Source organism: Piliocolobus tephrosceles, chromosome 11 (assembly GCF_002776525.5).
Source record: "Piliocolobus tephrosceles isolate RC106 chromosome 11, ASM277652v3, whole genome shotgun sequence".
Lineage (NCBI taxonomy): Eukaryota > Metazoa > Chordata > Mammalia > Primates > Cercopithecidae > Piliocolobus > Piliocolobus tephrosceles.
In genome coordinates, this window is record NC_045444.1 from 86,771,412 (window position 1) to 86,787,326 (window position 15,915).

General features: G+C 42.1%; 1 protein-coding gene across 1 annotated transcript in view; it reads left to right on the forward strand.

The window, feature by feature from the left end:
* LOC111546911 (aldehyde oxidase 1) overlaps positions 1–15,915 on the forward strand; it is an 88,638-nt gene that overhangs the window by 55,061 nt on the left and 17,662 nt on the right. The window contains exons 24-26 of the mRNA XM_023218417.1: positions 2,286–2,372; positions 4,109–4,300; positions 12,457–12,684. Coding sequence (XP_023074185.1) covers positions 2,286–2,372; positions 4,109–4,300; positions 12,457–12,684 — 507 coding nt within the window. The remainder of the gene's footprint in view (positions 1–2,285; positions 2,373–4,108; positions 4,301–12,456; positions 12,685–15,915) is intronic.

Genomic DNA, 15,915 nt, shown 5'->3' on the forward strand with positions numbered 1-15,915 from the left:
AAATAGTGATTCTTTTGCTTTATAAGAAAAATTTTACTTGCCAGAGTGGGCTAACTGCTCTAACAAACAACTTAAAAGCTCTTAAGCTTTCATTATGTCATTTCTTGCTCAAGTAACAGCTCAGTATAATCATTGAGGGGGAAAAGGGGAGGATTCTGCTTTGTAAAATCATTGAGGACTGGAGCTGTTTCCATTTATTGGTGCCACTGTGCCCTTGGACTGCATCATCCAATATAATGGTCACTAGGGGCATATGACTATTTAAATCTAAATTGCCCAAATTAAATACAATTAGAAATTTAGCTCCATAGTTGTATTAGCTATATTCCAAGTGCCCAGTAGCCACATGTGGTTAGTGTCTGCCATATTGGACAGTGCAGACGCAGAACACTGCCATTATCACAGAAAGTTTTATTGGGTATCACTGCCCTGCAAACTCTGAGTCTTCCAGATCTTTTGCTGAGGGCAGCAGACAGGGAAGAGAGAGAGAGCATGGAGTGTCATGTGGTTGGTGCTTTAGGTTTTAGGCACCGGATCTCAGTTGTGTCCAGATGTCATTGGCGAGACCTCTGTCACCTAACTGTAAGGGAGGCTGGGAAATGTCATCTTCCTGTGTGCCCAAGATGAAAGACAACAGGATTTGTTAAATGCATAGCATTATCTCCATCACAAAACTGCATAACTACATACATGTGTTTTAGGAGATAATGAATGTTTCCATTTCACATCACACTCTAAACTGTATTTTGAATTTGATTTAGCTCAGAAACATTTGCTACAGTAAACTTTATCCTGAAGGAGATTTTTTAAAATAAGACATGTAAAGTCATTACGAAAACATAACAATCTCAGGTTAAAAGATAGAGAGAGGAATATGAGTTGGAGTATATATAAGCACCTTCTTAGAGAAGGTAAAAGATAGGTCTTCAAGAATGGAGGCCAGGCACGGTGGCTCAGGCCTGTAATCCTAGCACTTTGGGAGGCTGAGGTGGGTGGATTGCCTGAGTTCAGGAGTTTGAGACCAGCATGGGCAACACAGTGAAACCCTGTCTCTACTAAAAATATGAAAAATTAGCCAGGCGTGGTGGCAGGCACCTGTAATCCCAGCGAGTTGGGAGGCTGAGGCAGGAGAATCGCTTGAACTGGGGAGGCAGAAGTTGCAGTGAGCCAAGATCGCGCCACTGCACTCCAGCCTGGGTGACAGAGTGAGACTCTGTCACAAAAAAAAAAAAAAAAAAAAAAAACAGAATAGACAGAAAGAAGGCATGCCAGGTGTGGGAATAGTAAGAGCAAAACTACAGAGGTGTAATAAACATGGCATGTTTGATAGAGGCAGGAGTAAGGGGAGGGGGGGATTAGAACACAGAGCACTTCCTGGAGGGTAGTGAAAAATAGGATTGATGGGCTTAGGTGATGCCTGACTGAGAGGGGCCTACGGTCCCAGAGTGGGAGGTTTAAACTTGATCTTAAAAGAAAGAGTGAGACAGTGAATCCCTGACTGGCTCAGTGCCGTAATTAAACATGAGTACTTTCGGGAGGCTAAGAGGATGGTCTGGGGAGGAGAGAGGATGGAAGCTGGTAGATCAGCGGGAGGCAGCTGATACATTCAGACATGAAGCAGTTGGGGGGTCTGAGATATGATAGTAAGATGTAGAAGAGATGGGTCCAAGAGCCATTATAGTGTAAAATAAAACAGGATTAGTGAAAATCGTGGCAAAATGCAATGAAGAATAAAACCACAAACATGACTTGGAGGGTTTTAGAAGAAAGCGACAAGTTGGAAGGAGAAGCCAATCTGGAAGGACAATGAAGAACTTGTTTGTGTAAATACTGGGGGAAGAAGTGACAGCAGGACCCTGAAGCAGAAATATCCTTCACCCCCACGGGACTTTGTTGAAAGGACTGGATTATAGTGACAGAAGCCGTTGCCATAATGGTGACTAAAACTATGAGAAAATAATGTTTTCTGATGGAGAGTAGTGTGAGGAAAGGTGATGTAAATACTATTTACGGTAGTAATATTAATTATATTTAGAGTACTTGCTATGTTTCAGGCACTTGCCTATAATTTTCTATGTGTTGCCTTATTTACTTCCATTTCACAAATCGCCTGAGTGGTTACATAGCTTGCCTAAGATCACAGAGCTAGTTATATATTATTCAAGAAATCACTGCCAAATCCAATGTCATGACACTTTTCCCGTACCTGTGGAGGGCTCGCAAATGACAAAATTTAGACAGACTTGGCCGCTGTTCCAGCATTCGATGTCGGTTCTCTTCCCCAGGCTGGATTCATGAATGATGGCAGAATCTTGGCCCTGGACATGGAGCATTATAGCAATGCAGGCACCTCCTTGGATGAATCATTATTGGTAAGTGTTTTAAGGAACAAGTTCACATTCCTGAAAGAGTGTTACATAAAATGATTTAACTTAGAAAATGTCCAATAATTAAGTAATATTTTATTATAAAGGCATAATGACCATCCTTGCAGGGGTAGCCATGTGTTATTTCCTGGTGTGAGCCCAGAGATGCTGGCTGAGTTGTATCTGTGTGTTCACCCCCGGCTTCCCAAACTTAGAGCTCTTTTCCCAGATTCACACATGAGACCAAGCTTTCTCAGCTTTGGCCCTACTGACATTTTGGAGTGTGTAGCTCTTTATGGTGGGGACTATCCTGCTCATTGTACCATCTTTGGCCTCTACTTAGTAGGTATCAGTGGCATTACCACCCTCTAGTCTTTTTATTTTTTACTTTTTACTTGTTGAGACAGAGACTCCCTCTGTTGTCCAGTCTGTAGTACAGTGGCTCAAGCGATCCTCCTACCTCAGCCTCCCAGGTAGCTGGGACTGCAGGTACATGCCGCCATGCCTAGCTAATTTTTTTTATTATTGTTTTATAGAGATTGGGTCTCACTATGTTGCCAGAGCTGATCTCAAACTACTAGGCTCAAACAATCCTTCCATCTTAGCCTCCCAAAGTGCTGAGATTACAGGCGTGAGCCACTGTGTCCACCCCAACCCCAAATAAAAATGTTTCAACCAAGCCGGGCACGGTGGCTCACGCCTGTAACCCCAGCACTTTGGGAGGCTGAGGTGGGTGGATCACTTGAGGCCAGGAGTTCGAGATCAGCCTGACCACATGGTGAAATCCTGTTTCTACTAAAAATACAAAAATAGCTGGGTATGGTGGCACACACCTGTAATCCCAGCTATTTGGGAGGCTGAGGCAGGAGAATCGCTTGAACCCCGGAGGCAGAGGTTGCAGTGAGCCCAGATAGTGCCATTGCACTCCAGCCTGGGTAACAAAAATGAAACTCCATCTCAAAACAAAAAAGAGTTTCAACCAAAATGTTAACAATGAAAAATGTCTCCAGACATTGCAAAATGTCCCCAGGAGCAGGGAAAAGATTGCTCACTATTAAGAACCAACACATTAGACCCAATGCCAAAACATTTTTTTCTGTTTTCCCTGTCTTCTGGGATATTATAATCATTACATTATGTAAACCCAGTGCTTGGGGCCTGTGAACATATCAAAGGCCTTTGTATGTTTGAAATCTTAAAAAATGCATTAAGGTTGGGCGCAGTGGCTCACGCCTGTAATCCCAGCACTTTGGGAGGCTGAGGCAGGTGGATCACGGGGTCAGGAGATTGAGACCATCCTGGCTAACACGGTGAAACCCTGTCTCTACTAAAATACAAAAAATTAGCTGGGCGTAGTGGTGGGTGCCTGTAATCCCAGCTACTCGGGAGGCTGAGGCAGGAGAATGGTGTGAACCCGGGAGGTGGAGCTTGCAGTGAGTGGAGATCGCGCCACTGCACTCCAGCCTGGGCAACAGAGCGAGACTCCATCTCAAAAAAAAAAAAAAAATGCATTAACTCCAAAATACAAAAATAAAAAAGAATGCTCTCAAAGGAAACATTATTCAAATACTTAAAAATTATTTTATAGCAAAAATGTGTTTAATTGGGGGCATGGGAATATTTTAGCATGTTTGATGAGGTGTAAAGAGGGCTGCCATTCCCAGCCTGGTTTTGGTATGAGGTCGTAGGATGGTAAAACAGGTTCAGAAGGTCTTAATCACATCAACTCTGGATTTCTCCAGGTGATAGAAATGGGACTTCTGAAAATGGACAATGCTTACAAGTTTCCCAACCTCCGCTGCCGGGGTTGGGCATGCAGAACCAACCTTCCATCCAACACGGCTTTTCGTGGGTTTGGCTTTCCTCAGGCAGGGCTGATCACCGAATCTTGTATCATGGAAGTTGCAGCCAAATGTGGACTATCCCCTGAGAAGGTAATGCTAAATTAGCTTCACAGACAAAACATGTGGCATGTCGGAGAATGGGGGCCATTCAGGTTGAGGAATTTGAGACCCAGAGTGGTAAATGATTTGTGCCAGGTCCCCCAGCTAACTGGTTAAGGCAGAACCCAGACTCCAAAGTTCAGCAATCCTCACCCCCTTACTCAGACGCCTGCTCCAAAATCCCGAAGCAGAAGATCCTGAGGAGTGAGCACTGCATTCTTCTCTGGCTGGTGAGAAGCTTCCATTGGCTGGGGGTATAACTGCTACCCACAATTCCATCAAGGCCGTTGTTCCCCACTTCCCGAACATCTCAGCCAGCTGTGAAAAAGTTGCTCATTTCAGTTGCTAAACTGATCTCCTTTTTGTTCTCTTTTTTCCTTTGTAACATTAATAGATTGGCTTTTATTTTTATTTATTTCCATAAGTTATTGGGGTACAGGTGGCATTTGGTTATATGAGTAAGTTCTTTAGTGGTGAATTGTGAGATTTTGGTGCACCCATCACCCGAGCAGTAGCAGTATACACTGCACCATATTTGTTAGAATAATAGTCTCTAGTCTCATTCAGGTCACTGCAAATGCTGTTAATTCATTCCTTTTTTATGGCTGTGTAGTATTCCATCATACACACATATATAAACATATATGCTTATACATACACACTACAGTTTCTTTATCCACTCATTGATTGGTGGGCATTTGGGTTGATTCCATGATTTTGTTATTGTGAATCGTGTTGCTATAAACATGCGCGTGCAAGTATCTTTTTCAAATAATGACTTCTTTTCCTCTGGGTGGATACCCAGTAGTGGGATTGCTGGATCAAATGGTAGTTCCACTTTTAGTTCTTTAAGGAATCTCCACACGGTTTTCCATAGTGGTTGTACTAGTTTACATTCCCACCAGCAGTGCAGAAGTGTTCCCTGTTACTGCATTGAAGCCAACAAGTACAGTTTTTTGATTTTTTGATTATGGACATTCTTGCAAGAGTATGGTGGTATCACATTGTGGTTTCAGTTTGCATTGCCCTGATTATTGGTGACGTTGAGCATTTTTTTATATGTTTGTTGGCCATTTGTATATCTTCTTTTGCGAATTGTCTATTCATGTCCTTAGCTCACTTTTTGATGGGATTGTTTGTTTTTTTCTTACTGATTTGTTTGAGTTTGTTGTAGGTTCTGGATATTAGTCCTTTGTCAAATATGCAGGTTGTGAAGATTTTCTCCCACTCTGTGACTGTTCCTTTTGCCATGCAAAAAGCTCTTTAGTTTATTTAGCTCCCAGCTATTTATCTGTGTTTTCATTGCATTTGCTTTTGGGTTCTTGGTCATGAAATCCTTGCCTAAGCCAATGTCTAAAAGGGTTTTTCCAATGTTCTCTTCTAGAATTTTAATAGTTTCAGGTCTTAGGTTTAAGTCCTTAATCCATCTTGAGTTAATTTTTGTATAAGGTCACAGATGAGGATCCAGTTTCATTCTCACTACACATGGCTAGCCAATTATCCCAGCACCATTTGTTGAAAAGGGTGCCCTTTCCCCACGTTATTCTTTTGTTTGCTTTGTCGAAGATCAGTTGGGTGGAAGTATTTGGGTTTATTTCTGGGTTCTCTGTTCTGTTCCACTGGTCTGTGTGCCTATTTTTATACCAGTACTACACTGTTTCAGTGACTATGGCTTTCTAGTATAGTTTGAAATCAGGTAGTGTGATGCCTCCAGATTTGTTCACTTTGCTTAGTCTTACTTTAGCTATGCAGGCTTTTTTTTGGTTTCATATGAACTTTAGAATTGTTTTTTCTAATTCTGTAAAGAATGATGATGGTATTTTGATGGGAATTGCTTTGAATTTGTAGATTGCTTTTCAATATGGTCATTTTCACAATATTGATTCTACCCATCCATGAGCATGGGATGTGTTTCCATTTGTGTCATCTGTGATTTCTTTCAGCAGTATTTTGTAGTTTTCCTTGTAGAGGTCTCTCAACTCCTTGATTAGGTATATTCCTAAGTATTTTATTATTATTATTTGCAACTATTGTAAAAGGGTTGTGTTATTGATTTGATTCTCTGCTTGCTCACCATTGGTATACAGAAGAACTTCTGATTTGTACATTAATCTTGTGTCCAGAAACTTTGCTGAATTCTTTTATCAGTTCTAGGAGCCTTGTGGAGGAGTCCTTAGGGTTTTCAAGGTAAACGGTCATATCGTCAGCAAACAGTGACATTTTGACTTCCTCTTTGCCAATTTGGATGCCCTTTATTTCTTTCTCTTGTCTGATTGCTCAGATTAGGACTTCCAGTACTATGTCGAAGACGAGTGGTTAGAGTGGGCATCCTTGTCTTGTTCCCGTTCTCAGAGGGAATGCCTTCAACTTTTCCCCATTCAATATTATGTTGGCTGTGTGTTTGTCATAGATGGCTTTTATTACATTAAGGCATGTCCTTTTTATGCTGATTTTGCTGAGAGTTTTAATCATAAAGAGATGCTGGATTTTGTTAAATGCTTTTTCTGCATTGAGATGATCATGTGATATTTGTTTTTAATTCTGTTTGTGTAGTGTATCAGATTTATTGACTTGTGTGTGTTAAACCATCCCTGCATCCCTGGATCCCTGGTATGAATCCCTCTTGATCATGGTGGGTTATCTTTTTGATATGTTGTTGGATTCGGTTAGCTAGTATTTTGTTAAGGATTTTAGCATCAATGTTCATCAAGGGTATTGGTCTGTAGTTTTCTTTTTTGGTTATGTCTTTTCCTGGTTTTGTTATTAGGGTGATGCTGGCTTCATAAAATGAATTTAGTTAAGGTTCCTTCTTTCTCTATCTTGTGAAATAGTGTCAAAAGGATTGGTACCAATTCTTCAAATGTCTGGTGGAATTCTGCTGTGAATCCGTCTGGTCCTGGACTTTTTATTGTTGGTAATTTTTAAATTATCATTTCAATCTTGCTCTTGTTATTGGTCTGTTAAGGGTATCTAATTCTTCCTGATTAAAACTAGGAGGTGTATATTTCCAGGAATTTATCCATCTCTTCTAGGTTTGCTAGTTTATGTGTGTAAAGGTGCTCATAGTAGCTGTGAATGATCTCTTGTATTTCAGTGTTGTCAGTTGTAATATCTCCTGTTTTTGTTTCTTAGTGAGGTTATTTGGATTTTCACTCTTCTTAATCTTGCTAATGGTGTATCAATTTTATTTATCTTTTCAAAGAACCAGATTTTTGTTTCATTAATCTTTTTTTTTTTTTTTTTTTTTTTTCCAGTTTCATTTAGTTCTGCTCTGATCTCGGTAATTTCCTTTCTTCTGCTGGGTGTGGATTTAGTTTGTTCTTGTTTCTCTAGTTCCTTGAGGTGTGACCTTAGCATGTCAGTTTGTGCTCTTTCAGTCTTTTTGACATAGGCATTTAGGGCTATGAACTTTCCTCTTAGCACCACCTTTGCTGTATCTCAGAGGTTTTGATAGGTTGTGTCATTATTGTCATTTAGTTCGAAGAATATTTTAATTTCCATTTGATTTCGTTTTTGACCCAATGCTCACTCAGGAGCAGGTTATTTAATTTATATGTATTTGCATGGTTTTGAAGATTCCTTTTGGAGCTGATTTCCAGTTTTATTCCACTGTGGTCTGAGAGAGTGCTTGATATAATTTCAGTTTTCTTAAATGTATTGAGCTTGTTTTATGGCCTATCGTATGGTCTATCCTGGAGAAAGTTCCATGTGCTGTTGAATAGAATGTATACTCTGCAGTTGTTAGATGAAATGTTCTGTATATATCTGTTTAGTCCATTTGTTCCAAGGTATAGTTTAAATCCATTGTTTCTTTGTTGACTTTCTGTCTTGATGACCTGTCTAGTCCTGTCAGTGGAGTATTGCAGTTCCGTACTATTATTGTATTGCTGTCTGTCTCATTTCTTAGGTCTATTAGTAATTGTTTTATAAATTTGGGAGCTCCAGTGTGTATATGTTTAAGATTGTGATATTTTCCTGTTGGACAAGGCCTTTTACCATTCTATAATGTCCCTATTTGTCTCTTTTAACTCTGTTGCTTTAAAATTTGTTTTGTCTGATATAAGAATAGTTACTCCTGCTCACTTTTGGTGTCCATTGGTATGAATTGCCTTTTTCCACCCCTTTACTTTAAGTTCATATGAATCCTTATGTGTTAGGTGAATCTTCTGAAGGTACTAGATGGTTAGTGAGTTCTTATCTATTCTGCAGTTCTGTATCTTTTAAGTGGAGAATTTAGGCCATTTATAGTCAATGGTAGTATTGAAATGAGAGGTACTGTTGCATTCATCATGCTTTTTGTTGCCTGTGTACTTTGTTTGTTTATTTTTGCTTTTTAACATGTATTTCTGTTTTATAGGTCCTGTGTGATTTATGCTTTAAAGAAGTTCTGTTTTGATATGTTTCCAGGATTTGTTTCAAGATTTAGAGCTCCTTTTAGCAGTTCTTCCAGTGGTGGCTTGGTAATGGTGAATTCTCTCAGCATTTGTTTGTCTGAAAGCAATTGTATCTTTCCTTCATATATGATGCTTAGTTCCACTGGATACAGAATTCTTGGCTGATAATTATTTTGTTTGAGGAGGCTGAAGATAGGGCCCCAATCCGTTCTAGTTTGTAGGGTTTCTGCTGAGAAATCTGCTGTTAATCTGATAGTTTTTCCTTTAGAGGTTACCTGGTGCTTTTGCCTCACAGCTCTTAAGATTCTTTCCTTTGTCTTAACTTTGGATAACCTGATGACAATACGCCTAGGCGAAGATCTTTTTGAGACGAATTTTGAGGTGTTCTTTGTGCTTCTTGTATTTGGATGTCTAGGTCTCTAGCAAGGCTGGGGAAGTTTTCCTTGATTATCCCCCCGAATATGTCTTCCAAGCTTTTAGAATTATCTACTTTCCTAGCAACACTGATTATTCTTAAGTTTGGTTGTTTAACATAATCCCAGACTTCTTGGAGACTTTGTTCATATTTTCCTATTCTTTTCTCTTTGTCTTTGTTGTACTGGGTTAATTCGAAGACCTTGTCTTTGAGCTCTGAATTGCTTTCTTCTACTTGTTCAGTTCTATTACTGAGACTTTCCAGACCATTTTGCATTTCTAAAAGTGTGTCCAAAGTTTCTTGAATTTTTGTTTTTTCTTTAAGCTATTTATTTCCTTGAATATTTGTCCCTCACTTCTTGTATTATTTTTTGATTTCTTTGTATTGGGCTTTGCCTTTCTCTTGTTTCTCCCTGGTTAATTTAGTAACTAACCTCCTGAATTCTTTTTCAGGTAAATCAGAGATTTCTTCTTGGTTTGGATCCATTGCTGGTGAACTAGTGTGATTTTTTGGAGATGTTGAAGAGCCTTGTTTTGTCATGTTACTAGGGTTGGTTTTCTGGTTCCATCTCATTTGGGTAGACTCTGTCAGAGGGAAAGTTTAGGGCTGAAGGCTGTTGTTCAGATTATTTTGTCCCATGGAATGTTGCCTTGATGTAGTACTCTCCCCCTTTTCCTATGGATGTGGCTGTGAGCTGAACTGCAGTGATTTTTGTCTTTCTTCTGGGTCTAGCCACCCAGCGAGTCTATCCAGCTCCAGGCTGGTACTGAGATTTGTCTGCACAGAGTCCTGTGATGTGAACCATCTATGGGTCTCTCTGCCATGGATACCAGTGCCTGTTCTGGTGGAGGTGATGGAGGGTGCAGTGAACTCCATGAGGGTCCTTAGCTTTGGTGGTTTATGCTCTATTTTTGTACTGGTTGGCCTCCTGCTAGGAGGTGGCACTTTCCAGAAAGCATCAGCTGTAGTAATGTGGAGAGGAACTGGTGGTAGGTGGGGCCATAGAACTCCCAAGATTAAATGGCCTTTGTTTTCCACTACCAGGGTGGATAGTGAAGGACCATCAGGTGGGGGCGGGGCTAGGCATGTCTGAGCTCACACTCTCCTTGGGTGGGTCTTGCTGTGGCTGCTGTGTGGGTTAGGGGAGAGATTCCCAGGTCACTGGAGTTGTGTACCTAGGAGAATTGTGGCTGCCTCTGCTGAGTCATGCAGGTTGTTAGGGAAGTGAGGGAAAGCCAGCAGTTACAAGCCTCTCCCAGCTCCCATACAAACTGAAGGGTTGGTCTCACTTCCACCGTGCACTCCCCAGCAGCCCTGAGTGTGTTTCCAGGCAGAGGGTGTGATGGGCTTGAAAACTTGCCCTGGGCTACATCCCTCCCAGCTGCGAGAGAAAAAGGCTTGGTTCTTCCCCGGCCTGTGGAGTCTGCACACCAGATTTGTGTCCTCCCACCGAGCTCTGGCCAGGAGGCTTCTTGCCTCATTCAAATCGTTACAAAGTTCAGCTAGAGATTTCTTTCTCCCTGTGGAGTTTCACCCCTTGCTCCTCTGGTCACCCCCACCCCCTGATGGATCCCTGTGTTGTTAGGCAGGAATGGCCTGCTAGGGGACACAGCAAGTTCCTAGGGCCTTTCTGCTGCTTCCTCTATCTGCATTTTGCTCAGCTCTCTAAATTGGCTCAGCTCCAGGTAAAGTCAGAATCTTCTCCTGCAAACAGACCTTCAGCTTCTCCAGTAAGGGTGTGTGTTCGGGAGAGGAGGATCTCCCTTTCCCTCTTCCACAGCTGTGCCACTCACAGTATTTGGGGTATCTCCCATGTCCTGCAGAAGTAGTCCACTTCCTTCAGAGGGTTTGTGGGTCCTCTCAGGATTACTGCTTTGTTCTTGCAGTTGATCTGGAGCTAAAATTCACAAGGCGAACTTCCACAAGCTGCTCTGTCCAGAGCTGCAATCTAGTCCTGCCTCCTGTCTGCCATGGTGATCCAGGTTCTCCTTTCGGTTCTTTCGGTCTCAGCCCCAGCTTCGTTCATCAACAAGGACTTTCACCTGCCTGGCTCCTCTTCCCAGATCCTGGAGTAGAATTAGTGTGGGGAGATGGAGTGAGCTCTCTCTCAGCCCCTTCTCCTCCCCTGTGCCTTCTGCTATGATGCTGATGCAAGGAGGAAGAGGAGAAGGACCAGGGAAAACAGCCAGTTTCTCCCTCTGTGGCTTCTCCCAGCAAGCTCACAGTCCTGTCTTTGGTCAGATGTAGTCACTTTTCAAGTACATTGTCTATGGCTCCATTTCTACCAGCTCTTCCAGAAATTGGCAGTCCTTGGACTGTCAGGGGGCGACTGGCACAGCATTCCACTGGTGACCACACCTCTCTGCCCATGCCCCAGCAGTCTTTAGAAGGCCCCAGGTCCCAATTCATCTACCATCTTTCACCCAATAGTAGCCACCTTCTTTGCTTCTCTCGAATGTGTGGGAGGCCTTGCTCCTCCCTTCCTGGCCATCCCACTAGACTCTCTCCTGATGTCCTGCCACATTTGGTAGCACTATGGAGGAGAATTATAGGAAGACCTCCCTTCATCCCCAGGGAAGTTGGAGCAGGGAACAGCCTCTTAAAAACACTACTTTTCCCCAAGTGGGACAGCTCATTAATTTCCAGTCTTTCTCTTACAATGATCTGAGAATTTGCTTAGGAGGGTGGGGAGAGTGTGTCTGTGATGGCTCTGTCAGCTTAGGGAAGGGGCTGGCCATAAGTGCTAAGAGTTTTCTCAGCTGAGAATGTGACATACTTGGCACCTTTTATTATTAGCTGAGGGTCTTAGTCGCCAGTTCTGGAAATACGGGAAGAATTCTACTCAGTGCTTCAGACATCCTAGGATAGAATCTTTTACTTTGTTCTTCATCCTAGATATTGGTCATATTTAAACAAACTTTCATGTTTGCTTGTTTTGGAGGTGAGTAGTCTTATCTTGCAACATAGCATGGGAGTAATCCAAATCATGTGGCCTAGATGATCTTTCAGCAGATATGCCAAATGCAACTAGAATTAAGAGTCTACAGTGTACATAGACTGTGGTCGAGTTATATTGCAACATAAGGGAAGGGTTCCATCCTTTAAAGTTGCACAAGAGTAGCATAGAAAGCACATAAGTAAATGCTAGCATGTTTGATAGAAGCTCTGAGTAGAGGAAGAGGACAATGTTGTGCATTAGGAAAGGCTTCCACAAGGACTAAGTAGAACTCGGCTTGGACCTTATAGGATGAGCAGAATTTGACCAGGAGGACAGTGAAAGGATGAGCCTATGTCTGCTGGGTTTCCCCTCCCTGCTTTAATCTCCTTTTCTTTCATAGGTGCGAATGATAAACATGTACAAGGAAATTGATCAAACACCCTACAAACAAGAGATCAATGCCAAGAACCTGATCCAGTGTTGGAGAGAATGTGTGGCCATGTCTTCCTACTCCTTGAGGAAAGCGGCTGTGGAAAAATTCAATGCGGAGAATTACTGGAAGAAGAAAGGACTGGCCATGGTCCCCCTGAAGTATCCTGTTGGCCTTGGCTCACGCGCTGCTGGTCAGGTCAGTTCTTCAAACACACACGAGGATGATGCCCGGAAGCAGCCCTGACAAAGCAAGAGGTGTTGAGGAAACTTCTCCTTTAGTCGTATTAGCCATATGGTTGCAATGCCCAGTTGTTAAATTTCACAAAAGCCACCAAGGTCAAAGTAATTAAGCTAGCTTTACTCCAGAGGAGACCAGAGCTCCTCTGCTCACATGCCCTTGGTTGGTGAAAAACATTCTTGCTGGAAATTGGGAGACTGAGGTTTACTCCTGGCCCTGGCAACAGGAGTTGGCAAATGGCAGCTGAGTCCATTTGTTTTGGGCTCAGACTGCTCATGTGGAAAGCAGGAGGGTGGGACTGATGACCTCCAAGACTCCTCTTCCAGTGTCCACAATTCTGTGTCGCTGGACCATGAAATAGGAATGAGGAGCTGCAAGGTTTTGGGTGCTCCACTCCTTCTGGGTGGGTTGGAATAAATTAAATTCGGAAAAATAAATCACTTTTTAAATAGAATTTTTGAAGTTTATTCACCTTGTAGCTTTTAAAACTGTGAAAGGGAGGACTGGGAATCTGCTCTTGCAGTTTAATTTCTTTCATTGATTAAAGAAATCCCCTTGCTTGGTTGCTGAATCCCACTTGCTGTTTCTATCTCTTCATTCTTGACTTCATTCTTTCTCAAGAATGAATAAAACTTACCCCAACAGCTAGTGAAGGACTGCAACATTCTAGCTCATTGTATAGCAGTGGGGAACCCCTATTATCTATTTTCTTACATACACACATCCATGTATATATAGGTAAACTGGCAGGACCCTCACAATTGTCACTCCTCTTTGCAGAATTCACTCCTTGGTTGGAGCCACAAAGAAGGCATGCAGCTGTGTTGAGTGGTCACAAAATAGGAATAAATGGCAGGGGAGGGGAGCTTTGAGAGGGGCATTAGTGTGGATGTTGTTTGTTAAGGGATCAGAAGAGGCCAGGAAAAGTGGGTAGGAAGGTCCTTTCCCCATCCCATATCCATCCATTCACCTAACTGTCCTAGTTGAGCTTTGGTGTGAGCCTTAGAATATTTGCATGCAGCTTTGATCATAGGCAGGTGGTAGGTCAGAGAAGTATTACAACAAATGATGATCTTATTAAGCCTTCTCATCCCTTGCCTGTTTGTGATGGCAAAAGTAACACAGAGCCATGTAGTCGTCTGCATGCAATTTACTCAAATGTGGGAGACAGTCAAGATACTGTGGTTGAGAAATAAAAGCAACAATGAGGTTATTACAAAAGAAGAGAGAAAAAACTACCATTGGGAAAAGGGTTTATAAGCATTGAGTCTTGGTATAGAATTTTTGGGTAAACTGATGAGCTGGCAGCTACCAATGAGGTCAGTCAGGGCCATTTGTCCTTGAGCAGACCTGTCAGGATCATCAGGGAAAACAGCCCCCATTGTTCACAGAGCCTCTGGAAATCTTCTCATGTTTGGCCATGGATAAACATGGCACACTGCCTCTATTTGATGGCTGCCATTACTTTACAACTGGCCTCCACCATAGACCGGGTCTCACCCATTTTCCTCATCCGAATTTTCTCAAAAAGTAGATTTTAAAAATATGGCCAGGTGCAGTGGCTCACGCTTGTAATCCCAACACTTTGGGAGGCCAAGACAGGAGGACTGCTTGAGGCCAGAAGTTTGAAACCAGCCTGAGCATAGTGAGGCCCCATCTCTCCAAGAAAGAAAAAAAAAAAAATCATAGTGACAATTATTGAGTACTATGATGTTGTAAGTACTTTTAGGTATTTCATTTAACCTTGGGACAACCTAGAAGATTTGTATCCTCATTTTAGGGGTTAAAAAAAAATCTTGGCCTAGAAGGTTTAAATAACTGGCTCAAGGTCCTGCAGCTGGTAGAGGTAGGGCTGGGGCTAGAACTCAGGTCTGAGTGGCTCTGAAAGCTGGGCTTTCTAGTTGCACCACGTGGTCTCCCCAAAACACCTTTTGATAGGAACTGAAGTGGGATTCAGCTCAGCTGAGGACAAACTAGGCAACAACAGCCAACAGTACAACTTCATCCTTGAAGGCCAACTGGGAAACTGACCAGCTTCTGTGCTGAAAATATTTACTTAGGGCTGAATCAAGGAATTTGAGACCAAACTCCTTGGAAGGCACATGTTAAAAGATTCCATTCTGAAACAAAATAAATAGAAGAGGAAACTAGACATGATATTTGAGTGCTTTCCCCATGGAAGGACCTGGGCTGGGGAATTTGTAATCTCCACTTGATTATTCCCTGTCTCATCTCTATCAGGTAGGTATGAATCTCTATTTCATAGAAGCGGAAACTGAAACCCATAGGGATTCTCTCTCTTGCCCGAGGACATCCAGCCAGTAAATGGCAGAACAGGGATTCAACTTCAGCACTGCCTTCATCGTCCCACAGTGCCTCCCTGAGCAGAGGCAGTCCCTGCTCAGCAACTGAGGGGGTCAAACGTGCTCCACCTGTGTTATGCAGGCATACCTTGTTTTATTGCACTCTGCTTTATTGCACTTCCTAGATGCTGCATTTTTTACAAATTGAAAGTTTGTGGCAACCATTGGTGCCATTTTTCCAACAGTGTGTGATCACTGTTTGTCTCTCTGTCACATTTTGGTAATTCTCACAGTTTTTCAACCTTTTTCATAATTATGGTGATCTGTGATCAGTTATCTTTGATTTTACTATTGTAATTGTTTTGGAGCACCATGAACCACATCCACATAAGACAGCAAACAATGTTTTCTGTGTTCTGACTGCTCCACCAACTGGCCCTTCCCCCATTTCTCTCCCTCTCCTCGGGCCTCCCTATTCCCTGAGACACAATGATATTGAAATTAGGTCATTTAATAACGCTGCAATGGCCTCTAAGTATTCAAGTGAAAAAAAGAGTCACAAATCTCACTTGAAATCAAAAGCTAGAAATGATTAAGCTTAGTAAGGAAGGCACTGCACTCCAGTCTGGGTGACAGAGTGAGACCCTATCTCCAAAAAAGAAAAGAAAAGAAAAGAGAAAGGAAAAGAAGAGAAATTGTTACAACTACCTCAATCTTCAGCAACCACCACCCTGGTTAGTCAGCAGCCATCAACATTGAGACAAGACCCTCCACCAGCAAAAAGATTCTGACTCTCTGAAGGCTCAGATGATTGTTAGCATTTTATTTTATTTATTTTATTTATTTATTTATTTATTTATTTATTTATTTATTTATTTATTTATTT